Source organism: Brassica napus, chromosome A9, assembly GCF_020379485.1.
Source record: "Brassica napus cultivar Da-Ae chromosome A9, Da-Ae, whole genome shotgun sequence".
Lineage (NCBI taxonomy): Eukaryota > Viridiplantae > Streptophyta > Magnoliopsida > Brassicales > Brassicaceae > Brassica > Brassica napus.
The window spans coordinates 6,481,617-6,495,971 of record NC_063442.1 but is presented as its reverse complement, the minus strand read 5'-3'; the positions used below and the strand labels follow the sequence as shown (position 1 = coordinate 6,495,971).

Genomic DNA, 14,355 nt, shown 5'->3' with positions numbered 1-14,355 from the left:
ACGCTTAAGACCGTATCTGTTTTTGAAAAAAAAAAATTAGAGTTCGGGCTTCAAACTAGGATCAACGTTTATTAATAATTCCGAAGGAGAAAATGCACTACATGATGGTGAAATAACAAGTAATCTCCACTATTTACTACAGTAAAATCATAACTCTAGAAAAGTGAAGTATATAATTAACTGAATAAACAAACAAAAAAGCGGGTTAATCAATTCCAAAACAGACCATAATTAAAACTAAATCAGACTAATATATGAAATCATCCCCAATTACCAAAAATGTCTACTTCTGTTAATCCTAATTTATGTAAAACCTGAAAAAAATACATATCAGAGTGTTATCATAGCAAACTTTAAGTTTCCCCGACACTCCTTTTTCAGTGTTTTTTGGTTGTTTAAGATGCGATGTTAATTTACTTCCAAATGATGGTAGCTTCAAATAAATGTATCACAATCCTCTATATGCAGAAGCAAACTCCTTCAGCTTTGATTTGAAGACATCATACAACCAAATTATTATTATTGTTATCATCATTTTGATTGCTTGAACTTGATCCCACTTCTGGTTTTTGCTCAAGCTGCATGTGTTGATGGTTGTTAGCCATTACATATTCTTGGCTCGGATAAAATGTAGTCCGCCAGTTGTGAGGCATTACATATTTTCTCCAGACACATCCGTTTCTTATTTCATAGCCCTATATATACAAATAAAAAAACACATTCTTTAGTCACATATGAACTAAATAAAAATTACAAGAAAAAAGCTGGAACACTAAATGTCTCTCAAAATCTTTTCAGTTTCAAGCATAATAAAATGTTTTCATCATTACACCAAATCAAAAGGAAACACAGCAATGAAACGGTCAAAAGTGGATAGCTAAAAGAAATACCTTGACTTCAACCATATCAGAACCTTGTAGAGAATCCAATATAAGCTGGATATTACTTGTCAGTGCTTTAAGCTGATAGATATACAAATACAAAGAAACAACACTGATAAGTACACAACATAGAAAATAATACAAAGAGTACGTGAAAAATAAACAACCTATTTTATATGAATATAGAAAAATAAAGAAAAAGATAACTATATAAGAATTTCACCTTATTGAATCCAGCAATGAACTCTATATGAACAAAGCCTTCATCATTCATGCGCATGCGAAGATATACGTCATTCGGTAAATTATCCTCGCTATAATAAGAGTAAAAAAGAGAGTAAAAACTAGATTTTTCTAAAGGGCATTTTCAAAGTGGTAAATAAATAAAAGAAAGAATAGGTATTGAAGTGAAAAATAAAATATGTTACCTCAAATAAAATTGAACTTGATTTAGTATCTTGGTTTTAAGGGGAACTTTTTGAACTTGATTCGCTATCTTGGTTTTAAGGGGAGCTTTTTGAACTTGATTGAATGTCTTGGTTTTTAAGGAAGGTTTTTGAGATGGGACCAAGACAGGAGGAGGCTCCATGGAGGGCATGCGGCGGTTTGGATTTTGACGTGGAAACAAGACAGGAGGAGGCTCCATGAAGGGCATGCGATGAGGATGATACATCATCTGTGGTGGAAAGCCTAAGAAGTATAAATATGCGTTAGGAAAAAACTCGTAAAAGTAAAATACAAAATTGATATTTTGAGTTAACTCACCAGTAAAATCTAGAGGATAATAAAATGGTTGAGGTGGCATATGTTGAGCATAGACTGGTGGCACAAGTAGTGGTGGTGATGGTCTTACAAATCCGCCTAGACCATTAAAGTTTCTTGGAAGATTCACATGTTCCTGATTGTGTCCACCTCGGTGACTTTGATGAGGAAGATAGCTAACATTTTGGTTGTTGTTTGAATTCTGTTGATGTTGGTTTTGGGCACGGACATGGGACTGTGATGCAAACATGTTCCTTTGGTTATAACTGCTAGGAGAAGTGTATGGTAAAGGACAACCTGAAGCTTGAGCAACCGCTCCTTGGTTAATGTTGCTAATCGCATCAGTTAATGTTTGTTCCATTGGTTCTAGTTCCGCAAGTATACTACGTCGCTGAAATCAAAGACACATAAGCTGCATTACTAAATCATAACATTAATGCAGATTCCACATTTAACAATATGAGAGATAAACTTGCAAATCATTGTACATATTCTTCACAAAGGTTTACACAAATCAAATACATTTTTTTTTCTTTTGAATAACCCCTAGGCGCTATGTCAACTTCTGGTTCATAATCAAATACTGTAAAAAAGTCATTAGCTAAACTATAATCATCAATCTTTGGCAGAAGCAGTCCAATAAAATCATATGAAAAGCCAAAAAGAGTATAAGTAATTGAACATAATTTCAATTGTAACAAACCTTGGAGAACGAAGAGACCGATGATGAAGATCCATCGCAGCAAAGACTTTTTAACGAATCAGAGGATGAACAAGAAGCTGCTTTCGCTGCCTCTGAAAGCAATGGCCACGATGACGAAGCTACCATGACTGGCTTGATCCCAGATTCTCCATTAGAGAGCCTGTTCCAAGCCGGTTTCTTTTCTGCATTACCCTGGAACATCTCAGAGTTGTCTGATTTCTCCTTCTCCATGATCTTTGTAGGTGAAGCAGAGGATACAGAAAGAGCCGTGGTTTCAGAAGCTATAGACATCGTCTCTAGTTAGGCTTCTTTCTATGAAACTCTGATCAGTGTCTTAGTACACATCTATGATCCCACACGCACAAAAAGACAAAATCTCTTAAATATAGGTATAAGAAAGAATCAGGAAACATCTGAGAAATTATGACAAGAGGAAAGTACAATGCAAAAGAGGAAAACTGGGAACTAACCAACAAATTTCTCAGAAGATGGAAACGAGTGTCTCCCTTCTTCTTTAGTTTTTAATGTTTTTGTTATATATATGGAGATCTACAAGAAAAAGAATCCTAATGGCATTCGGCTACCGCCCAAAAGAAAAGATTTATTAATTACTTTTCTAAGTCTTCAACAAGATTAATAGATGATTATCTCTTAATCGATTCGGTATACTCTGACTACAAAAAAAAGTTTTGACAAATCTTTAAATTTATTTTTAAAGAAAACACACTCAATATTTTGAGTTTCTAAACGGTGAGATCTGATTGGGTAATAAGTATTTGTGAGGATTGAAATGTAAATGCCTAATGTTATCTAGAATATTTTTAAAGACTTATCATGTAAATAAAATCTTAAAAAAAAAGGAAATCTTGTATGATATATTTTATAGATTACAGATCTTTTGCAAGATCATACGGTTCAGAAATATTTCATACAACCTAATATGTTTCATCATTTAAAATGGATATATAGACAAACGATTATAATTGGAGGAGAACTCAACGGCTAACATAAATGTGTTGAAGAGACAGAAAACCTGTAGAGATAATATAATATACTGACTCACCATCAGAAAGGCTTTACTTGGCTCTCTAAAACTGTTGTTCGAAACAACTAGAACAGGTTTGGGCGCAAGAAGTCGAATATAATATACTGACTCAGCATTAGAGAAGCAACCTTAATGCATATAAATACTCAAAAGGCAACTCTAATGACGTTTGTCCACAGCTAGAAAATTAAACTGCAAAATCATATCGGTTTCAAGACTTGGTCAACAAAGAGCTGCTAAGTCAGATTCTTCACAATCTCGACCAAAAAGGACCTCAAGAGCAGAAAAGATACATTAGCAAAAATAAACACAGGAGGAAACATTGCCGAGACTCCAGGTGCTTTGAGTTCACGGACACCATTGGTACAATCACAGGGCAACCAAAACAATCTGTAACTAAAAAAATTTCTGTTCAAATAATTATGATTTCTTATTTGTTTGGTACCTAGGGCTGAACACAAGCCAAGTACTCAGACATTTTTGCTCTACTTGCTACTTAACTTGCCTTGACTTGAATTGCTTTAATCCGATTCTAGGATGGTACGATTCCTGTTACACACTTTCATTCTTAGGGAATTGCTAATCGTTTACGGTCAGTGTCTCAGTGATATGTTTGTTTGAAATCTAAAGGTTTCGTGTTTTTTATTTATTTCAGTTGCTCATTAGAATTTTCTCCATTGTTTTAGAGTTCTCTTAGTTATACTCAATTGTTCTGAAGTTTGTGGTTAATGCTGATTTCTCCAGGACATTTGAACTTTTGGAGCGCTTGTAATGTTTCTTGTTGTGACATAACAATTTGGCTTTGATGACTTCGGATCTCACTGCCATGGAAATGAAGATCCGAGATCTCAAAACGCGGAAGAGAAAGCACTCGGAGAAGAAGAAGCCATGGTTGGCTCTGAAGCCTCTGATACCATATTGAATGAAATGAATTAAAGCTTCTTCAAGAGTAAAGCTTGTTACATGGTAAAATATATATATGTTGGATAGCTAAAGTAAACTAAACCAACTCTCAATAAGAATCATACACCGGAGATAACCATCTAATAGGATCCAAGCTCTGATCAAGTACAGAGTGGCGTAGACATGATTCTTGTTTTGATACTTCATATATTATACATAACGTTTGACATATCACTATTTTTCGTGCAATACAACAAATAATACTAAAATGCAATAACTATATTGAACAGAACAGTAATGCTTAGGGGAGTGAGGCTAAGGAGCGCGCTTCAGTGCCTGTTTCTGCCAAGATTCTTCTTGATGTATCCGATAGTAAATCCAAATACAACTCCAGGTGCAAAGCTTAACCCTGCTGCTACCCAACTGAAACTTCCCTCTTCTTCTTCTTCTTCGGATGACACTGGTGGTTCAGATCCAGGTGATGTTGTTTCCCTGCAAATATCCTTAAGGGAAGGACGAAAGAGTCCAGGGTTTCCCTCGTAGGAAGAGCAGGCTTGCCGCTGGAACTGTGTACCTTGTGGTATTGAACCCACCAGCTGATTATGTGAAACATTTATCCACTCAAGGGAAGAGAGGTCGCCGAGCTTTGGAGGGATCTCACCAGAAAGCATGTTTTGGGATAGGTCCAGTGATTCCAGCGCCGAAATGTTTGCCAAAGACGATGGGATGTGTCCTGTGAAAGCGTTGCTTGACAGATTGAAAACGTGGAGTTCCTTCAAGAGACCGATGGATTCAGGGACTTGTCCGTGGATTCTGTTTCCAGAGAAATCAATGGCTGTGTAGACTGTGAGGATACGTTCCATCACCATTGATACTCCTTTATTCATCAACACAACAGAAGTGTAGTATTCGTAGTTAAGAGAAGAATCCCAGATGTAGTGCGGTTGTCTATCCTTATCTTCATTAGAGGATATTGCAGTCCAATTCAGGAAGTAGTCAGATGGTAGGGTACCGAGGAAGTCGTTATTTGATACATCAATGATTTTCAACTGAGGAAACCCGAACCAAACCCCATCGGATTGATATAACTTTCCATGAAATTTATTGGATCGGAGGACAAGAACGTGTAGCTTCTGCAAGGAACTTAACTGGAACGGGAAAGTGTCATTGATTTCGTTGCTCTCCACATTTAGAACTTCCAGAGCAGAACAACTGGTTAGAGATGCAGGTAGTTCTCCCTCCAATCTGTTGTGGCTGACGTCAATCGACTCTAACTCGTAGGCATGCATGAACATGTCGGGAAGACTTCCACTGAGGCTATTGTTTCGTAGATTTAAATCCGCAAGAGAACTCATGTGACTCCCTAAACACCGAGGAATTGAGCCGTGGAAGTTGTTGTTGGATAGATCTATGATGGTAGGAGAGGATTGTCCACCACATAACGAACGAGGTATCTCTCCAGTGAAGTTATTGCTCGAAGCAAACAAGTACGCTATAGATGTGTATGGGATAAAGAGTCTCCCCTGGAAAGCATTTGACCTTAGATCTAACATACGGATTTGACTTCCAGGTACAGCTTTCAAGGATCCATCAAAACCGCTTAGGGAGTTGTGAGAAAGATCCAGAAATTGCAGCTCTTGTAGTCTCCATAACCAGTCTGGTACTTGGCCTTTGATGTTGTTGTTGGAAAGGTATAGATACTTTAGATTTCTCTGGTCTCTTATGAACTCAGGAAACTCAGTGATGTTGCAGCCTGACAAGGACAAATCCTCGAAATTTGATGAAAAATCAGAATCTGAAGTGATGTTTGCTGTTGAAAGAGGGATGCCCGAAAGAGATAGCGTTACTAGCTGTTTGAGAGAAGAGAAGACATTTAAGTCAACTGGACTACTGACTCTGAAATTGTTAGATTTAAATATAAGAAGTTGTAAATTAGAGAACAGAGAGACATTCTCGAATCCAACGAGATCACTGAGTTGGTAGTCGTCCAAAAAGAGTTCTGTCAGTGAAGAGATTTGTAACAGAGATGAAGGAACTGCTCCTGTAAATGAATTACCAAAGGCAGAAAGGAATTCCAGTTTGGAGAGTTGGCCAATGTTAGGTGGGAGGAAACCTGTGAACTGGTTGGAACCGAGATTGATAAAACGTAGTTTGGTCAAATTGAGTAGTGCAGATGGAAAGTTCCCGGTGAGCTGATTATAGCCAACGTCAAAGCTGATCAACTGTTTTAGATTGCCAATTGAAGATGGGACTTCACCAGTGAAATGATTTAAAGAAAGACTGAGACGTGAGAGATTAGAAAGTTCACCAAGTGAAGATGGAATCCTCCCAGAGAAATTGGAATATGCGAGGGTCAAAGAAGCTAAATGCTTAAGGTTGGCGATGGAATCAGGTATGATACCTGAAAACGATGTTTCCAGAAGGCTTAAGACTTGCAGAGAGTTGTTTCTACGAAAAACAGGAAGGCTGCCTCTCAGGTCTGGATTGCCATCCAATATAATGGACTGTAAGTTTGGTATCAGGAAAACACTGCTTGGAAACTCTCCAACCAGAGAGCATCGCTCAAGATGTAGAGATCTTAGAGAGAGCATGTATGAAAACTCGTGGGGGATTTCTGAAGATATGTTTACGTAGCTCATATCCAAGGCTCTAAGGTTCTTCAGGTTTTGAGCAAGCAGACGGAGAAACAATGGTGGGTTTTCAATGGACAACAACAAACTTGAAGGAGGGGGATAAAGAGAAACATAAAAAGATAGATCGAGAGACACCAAACTGGTGAGCTGGAGAATTTCTTTTGGAATATGACCTTTCAGTGAAGAGCCAGAGAGGTTTAGTGTTTCTAACAAAATGAGATTATTGAACTTATCTGGGATTGGAGAGAAAGTGAAGTTGTTGAAAGCAAGGTTCAGACTCGTGAGATGTTTCAGTCTAAAAAGACTAGAATTGGGTTCGAGACGACCATAAAGAAAGCTGCAACTAAGGTCTAGCCCGATCACCTTCCCTGACTCGGTATTGCACGTTACACCATCCCAGTTACAACAGTCGGTGCTGCTGTTTACCCATGATTCCGTCTTCGGGTAAGAAGTCACGTTCTGTTGGAAACCATAACGATCATAGAATTCATCATCATCAGGCTTCCGAATCTTGAACTCCGTCTTGAGCTGGAGAAGTACATCTCTCTGATCCGGATGACACAGGCCAGGTGTGAGAGAAGCAAAAGTGCTGACAAAGTTTGAAATGGAAAAGAGAAGAAGAACAATGGCACGAAGAAAGAATGAATAGTTTGAGCCTATCATAGCTTTTTCCTGCCAACAGCTTAATGAATGTCTCTCTATATAAGAATGCTCTGTATCTTTCTCTCAACAAATAATCATTCATTTCATACATTTATGGCCGTTTGTTTGTTTATTATTCAACACCATTCGTTGGTTCACCCAGATACACGTTAGGATGGATATGAAAATTACTGTTCATTAATGGTGACAATGAGATAAGGTTCGAGAATAGATCATCGAGTAAAGTTTTTTTAAAAAATTTAGCTAAAATTTTCAAAATCGGCTAACTGAATCAAATTAGACCATTTGTGTAGAAAAAAAATCCAGTGAAAATTAGAAAATGTCGAAAATCCTTTATCTAAATGTACGATTTTGTAGTAAATGAGCAAATAAACACATGTGACAAGTTCAATGAAACTTTGTAATTATCCTGCAATTTTCTGTCAAATCATATTTTAACACCAAAGTCATAAAATCACATTTTCTTAAATCAAAACCTATCACATTTTAATTAAATTTGCTAAATGATTATTTTTAACTAAAACCCAAAAACATAATTTTGCTAAAACCACAAAAGAATAGTTTCATCTAAATGCAACAATATAACAATTGTTTCTCTTCGAATCAATAAAATCACATTTTCTTTTTCAAAATCCGTAAATTAAAAAATTATTTAAAACCGTAACATAATTTTTCCAAAGCCACACATATTTTCGATAAACCACAAAATCCATTTTTTTCTGAAACTAATTTTTTTTACTAAAACCACAAAATCTCATTTTTCATCAAAGTTACAAAACCATATTTTTCATCAAACCCGTAAAATTTATAGTTTTTTACTAAATCCGCAAATCACATTTTTGTTAAACCCGCAAAATTGTATTTTCGTTAAAGGCAAGAAATCACATTTTTCTAAAAAAAAATTAAGTTACATTTTTCTTAAAATTGCTAAATCATATTTCATCACAAATGCAAAATCACATTTTCAAAACAGCAAGATAGCATTTTCACACCAAAAAGTGAAAAATCATTTTTTCATCATCTGTAAATCAAATTTTTTTTGTCGTATTTTATTTACAAAAACTATAAAATAAATATTTTAAAATAAATTTGTTTTATTTTTATTTTTCAACATGAATTGATTATATTTACAGCTAAATTTTGTAACATATTTGGCGTACCAACTACGGAATTGTAGTTGATTGTTTGTGAAAAGAACTTTTCCACTTAAGAATTGTCAAAAAAAAAATCCACTTTGAATTGTTTGAATTGTCAATAGGTGCCAATTTTGATAGCTTTGTACGCATAAAAACATACTTGACTTTTCTCAAAAAAAAAACACACTTGACTTTGCATTGTACTTAACATTGCAAGACTAACAATGACTATACACAAAGAGAAGAGATAGAGCATATATTCCTTTTTGCTGTAACCTACCCTAGTAGTATTGGTAAAAAAAAAGAAATTAAAAGGACAATAATATGCTTTGATGAAATTTATTTTTTGACTAGTTACAGTTTGCTTCTTCGGATTGTGTTTCAGAAAACAATTTATTTCTTGTGGAAAGAAAGAACAACCGGCGTGATGGAGCTTGGCTTTCGGTCGTTGTAACAACTCGAGTCATTGACAAATCAGTGCGTAACCACATCTCATCACTCAGATACAGGGAATCACAGGCTAGAATTGGTTTGAAGTTTTAACCATGTGATCATTCGTCTACAAGCCACAGTTCTATACATACTTGGAATTTTTTTGAACATTAGATTTTTCGATGTAATCAATACTATTAAAAGGGAAGGATTTTGAAAAAATCTACCTATAAAAGTTGTTTGAACTTATTACTTTTAAATTTTTTTGGACTTACCTTGTATATTATAACAATAATTGACAACTTTTTTTACCCTATAGACCCCCCATTATTACTCTAACCATGCAAATTCTAACCATGCGAATTGTATTCATTATTATTTATACATAACCACTAAAACCGATTGCTAAACCACCCTACCCAAACAAAATACATTACATGAACCAAAACCAAAGCACAACCTATTATAATTGTTACCTTAACGAAATATTCATTTCCCTCACATACTACCATCGACTACAAAACACGTTAAATGTAAGACACTTATAGAAGCTTTATACAAGATTTGGGTGTAAGATTATATGATTCAAACACTAAATTTCATTAGTGAAATAATCTTCAAGATTATATGATTCAAACACTAAATTTCATAATTATGAAAAGCAAAACAAAACTAACCCGCGCTTGAAATCTAGTATTCTTTTATTTTTTTACAAAAATTAATTTATTTTATATGGCCATTCCTTGGTTTATCCATAATCATACATTTAGGACCTTTCGTTGGTTCATCGAGATAAACTGATTAAATGGATATGAGAATTAATTTTTGTTTGGTGGTAAAAATGAGATAAGTTATGAAATATACTTGGCGTACCATCTACAGACCGTCACCATATAAGAATTGTCAAAAGAACAACAAAGGATTGTTTGAATTGTCTATCGGTGCCAATTCTGAAAGCTTTATATGCATAAAAACATACTTGACATTGCAGTACACTTAACGTTACAGGACCTATACGCTCCCGGACGAGTCTTCCGCTTATAAGACTAACAATGACATCCATCTACACAAAAAGACACAAAAAGAAATAACATCAACTTCAATCCAGTTGAATCCTGGCCAATTTTTTATTTTTTGAGTAGTCACAGCGTGCTTCTTCGGATTGTGTTACAGACAACATTTTTTTTATATTGTGGAAAGAAAGGAACAACCGGCGTGATGGAGCTTGGCTTTTGGTCAATGTAACAACTCGAGTCATTGACAAATCAGTGCGTAATCACATCTCATCACTCAGATACAGGGAATCACAGGCTAGAGGAACTGCTCAGACGTTGGTTTGAAGCTTTTACCATGCGATCCTTCGTCTACACGCGACAGTTCTTTACATACTTGGAATTTTGTTTTTGAACATTAGATTATACATCCTTCTGTAAATGTCTACTCAAATTAGATCAATTTCTTTGGTCAACTACTCAAGTTAGATCAAAATATTTGCAATTTCAGTAAAAACTCACTTAAGTTTAATTTATCTTTTTGTTATTGGTCGGTCATCAATTTTAAATTTATAAGTAGTATACTAGTTATTTTTATTTTGGATTTTTGAGTTTTTAGTTGTAATTTTGGATTTCAAAATATTTTTAGATAACATAAAGAGTACTCAAATCTGAACCGAACCTTAATTAAACATGTGACCTCTTATGTATAAACATTTGCTGACAAAAACAAATAATTCTGATTTTCAGTTTTTAGTAAAAAAATTAGTTTTGATATATTTTGTGTTTATTTATATAAATAAAAGTTAATTGCTGTCAAAAAAAAATTAATTTGGAATAATATGAATATTATAGTAAACTTATTTATGCATCCAAATCAAATAAACCAAATTTCTCTTTAATCGAATAGGAAAATGATAAATTTTGATTTAAGAAAAGTTTTAAAAAATATTTCACTACAAAATAATTCAGAAGAAATTGTTTAAAATACCCTAATCAGGCTATCACTTTTCAAAAATATACTTAATCAAACAATATTTTAACTTTTGGATTTAGCATTTAGTGATTATTATTTAAGGTTTATTATTTAGGAATGAGGTTGGTTTATAAACTTCTATAAATGGGATATCTTTCATATTTACATTGTTTTATCCATTCATCCATGAGCATTTTCATCATATAGATTAGGATTTAGCCATGTCTAGGTTGCATTTTGCATTCATTGTCCTTATTAGGTGTTGGAGTGTGCCATGGAGTGATTTGAGATGTTTGGGAGCATTGTGATCCAAAAGGAGGTGAAAGATGAGCATGGATGGAGCCTTTAGAGAAATCTCCTGTTGCTAAGATTTTGTGGAGACACAGAAAATTGAGTTAGCTTTCTAATGGAAGTGGTTTCAAGTCATTTGGAGATGTAATGAAGGAGTTATGATCAATTTACTAGAGGAATATCCATCCTGGTCGAGCATCGCAGAGTGACCTCTCAGAGCGACCTACCGAGGTCGCTCCCAGCCAGAGCGACCAGCCAGAGCGACTAGCTCAAGTCACTCCCAGCCAGAGCGACCAGCCAGAGCGACCAGCTCAAGTCACTCGCGTTTTGACGCGCCGAGACACGAAAAAACGCGTCGGGAGTGACCTCTTGGAGCGACTATGCTAGGTCACTCCGGGTGTTTTGCTTGGACGATTTTTTATGTTATTTCAGGGACCTTTTGATCATTTGTTTTGATGTTTTATACTTTCTAAACCTAAGTTAAGTACTTTTGTAAGCCATTGGAGGCAAGAGAATCTGTTTTCTAGAGAAGAACTAGTAAAAAACCTCTTTTGATTCAGATTTCATTGCTTTCATCTTGTGTTCTTGTTGATTTCTTATCTATTTCTCTATATGGTTAATCTGAAATCCAATATGGATTTAAGAGGAATCATGGAGATTAGTGAGTAATCACCTTTTGAATTCATGGGTTAGGGAGATTAAGGGTGATTAGGTTAGTTCTAGGATGTTTTAGTGTAGATCATTCTTGTTCCTTGCTAGTAGAGTATTCATAATGCATCTTCTGAGTTGGCCACTCAAAAGTTGATCAATAGACATTTCCCACCCAAAAGGTGTTTGATGAAATGCCTGAGACAACTCTCATAGACTTTTAGTATACTTTGCCAAAGACATTTGTTGTTAAAGATGCTAAGATAGCTAATAGACTTGTTAGTAATGATTGCTTTCATATTATTCAACCAAAGACATTTGATGTTTGAGATATGTTAGCAAATGAGCATTCATCTAGACATAGAGCTTGCTTAGAATTGTGTCTAGGCTTAAGGTTGATAGTTTGATTGATCATTTGCCATCCTTAGTTCGATACTTGATCACCCAAGGTCTAATCCCTATGCCCATGAGTTCTCTTTTCCCTTAGTCAAGAAAGTATCATTCTGTTATTGCTTTCTAGTTTAGTAGTAGTTTAAAACCCATCTAAATCATTGGTTGCACTTAGATTAAGTGAGTACTTGCATTCTCAGTGCTTTGATATCCCTCAGAACTGGTTCGACAATCTTTTATACTACAACATTTGTCTTATGAGCCTTGAAAACTCCTAACATCAAAATGTCTTATAAATTATTCTTATACATTTATAAATAACTTAGGAGAGTTAATTTAATCTTTTATATCACAAAATTGTATATATTTATGAAAATTATTATCATTTAAGAGTAAATTTATGGTATCAAAATTGTGGTGAAATTAAAATTCCCCCGTAATTCATTTGAAACAGTAAGAGTGAATAAAAAATCTAAATAATTCCATCAACCAATTAGAATTTATTTAACAGTTATATTATTTTATATTTATTTTTCAAAAAAAAAATATCAGACATTCACTCTCTTTCTACTTGTGTGGATTATACCGATTCCAATTTTATTGGTCAATATCTTTAATGTGGGTCTTATTTTTTGTTTTTCAACTAGTGGGAACACAGTTTTTTCATACCTGAGAAATTTCTAAAAATTCTAAACAATCTAGACTCTCATGTTCGTTGACCACATACATAAACTCGATATTACAGTTCCACCATACCCAATTTTAGTTAACCGATGTAAACCAACTTGACCGCGAATCTGTGAGTCCACCGTTAACTGTATCAGATGGCAAAACGACGTCATCTGATATTTTTAAAAATAAAATGAAAGCGTCAATACGACATCGTTTGCCTATAAAATCATTTAAGTTCCATCTTCTTCTTCATGTGGACATCATGATGTCCATCTTCTTCTTCATGTGGACATCATGCCAAGAGTCCAAGTTTAAGAAGTTATATGGATAAGCTTTTATGACGTTTGGTGTTGGACGTTTGCTGTGTCTTTGTTGTTATGCTTTGGCTTTTAAGACTGTTTTACTTGTTGGATATATGTTTTTTTTTGGTGTTATGCCTTGACTCTTATGACTATAGGTATTGATGATTTTGTTGGTTTTTGTTTCAACATCAATAAGGTTTCAAATAGTACTTATGAACTCTTATATTGTCTTGCAAACTTGATACAAACACTACAACCAAGACTAAACTCCATGACAAAGTTCTTAGACAAACCACACAATCAATACAACTCGATTATGCTAGCATAAGATACATAACAAACATTACAAAACCACACACAACCGCAATTTTAAGAATCCACAATTATCTAATGCACTTGGTTATCTTTTTTTCACAAGCTTTAATAACATCTTTCATTTTGTCAATTCCCTTCTCATAGCTTTTCACAATTGTTGGACCCAATTTTAGTCAAGATCGAAATGGGCCGCAATCAAAGACATGGGCCGCGACATGCCGAGGCCCACAACCGATCTCGAAGAAGAAGTTGCAGAGGTCGCAACGATTGTGCAACAAGAAGCTGAGATCGCGGAGCTGGCACGGAGATTTCGGAGTCGACTCGCTATAAAGGAAGGAGAAGAAACAAAGAAGAGGACACGTTGAAAACCCTAGAGAGAGCTTTACATTCACCTCGATCTTATTGTCCTCCCACTTTTAGATTCCTTCTTTATCGAACTTGTTTGTATCATTCGATCTAGTTCAGCTCATTGTATTCGATCCCAATTATCAATTAAGTCTATTTTCGCCTACTGGAAACTATTTAACATTGTTGTGTTCTAAAAATATCGTTGCCCACATCATTTATCTTCCCTAGATCGACCCCGATCACAATCAAATACTTTGTGTAGA

At 35.0% G+C, this 14,355-nt stretch overlaps 2 protein-coding genes across 2 annotated transcripts; both read right to left on the bottom strand.

Annotated features, from left to right (window-relative positions):
- Positions 1–156: 156 nt before the first annotated feature.
- On the bottom strand, positions 157–4,103 carry LOC106364184 (la-related protein 1C-like). Its single transcript, XM_013803812.3, has 6 exons — positions 2,347–4,103; positions 1,647–2,034; positions 1,310–1,571; positions 1,105–1,195; positions 891–962; positions 157–695 (listed from the first exon to the last, which is right to left on the bottom strand). The coding sequence occupies exons 1-6, from the start codon at positions 2,635–2,637 to the stop codon at positions 501–503; spliced, it is 1,299 nt and encodes a 432-aa protein (XP_013659266.2). The 5' UTR covers positions 2,638–4,103; the 3' UTR covers positions 157–500.
- Positions 4,104–4,347: 244 nt separating this feature from the next.
- Positions 4,348–7,789, bottom strand: LOC106362761 (receptor-like protein 6). The gene has a single exon (XM_048739621.1). It carries the CDS (start codon positions 7,588–7,590, stop codon positions 4,624–4,626), a length of 2,967 nt encoding a protein of 988 aa, XP_048595578.1. The 5' UTR covers positions 7,591–7,789; the 3' UTR covers positions 4,348–4,623.
- Between the last annotated feature and the right edge of the window lie 6,566 nt (positions 7,790–14,355).

Excerpts from the sequence above, each read along its gene's own strand:
- LOC106364184 (XM_013803812.3), bottom strand. The coding sequence starts at position 2,637 with ATGTCTATAGCTTCTGAAACCACGGCTCTTTCTGTATCCTCTGCTTCA. Across the intron at positions 2,035-2,346 it reads CGGTCTCTTCGTTCTCCAAG|CGACGTAGTATACTTGCGGA; the intron begins GTTTGTTACAAT and ends CTTTGATTTCAG. Across the intron at positions 696-890 it reads CTGATATGGTTGAAGTCAAG|GGCTATGAAATAAGAAACGG; the intron begins GTATTTCTTTTA and ends TTGTATATATAG.
- LOC106362761 (XM_048739621.1), bottom strand. The coding sequence starts at position 7,590 with ATGATAGGCTCAAACTATTCATTCTTTCTTCGTGCCATTGTTCTTCTT.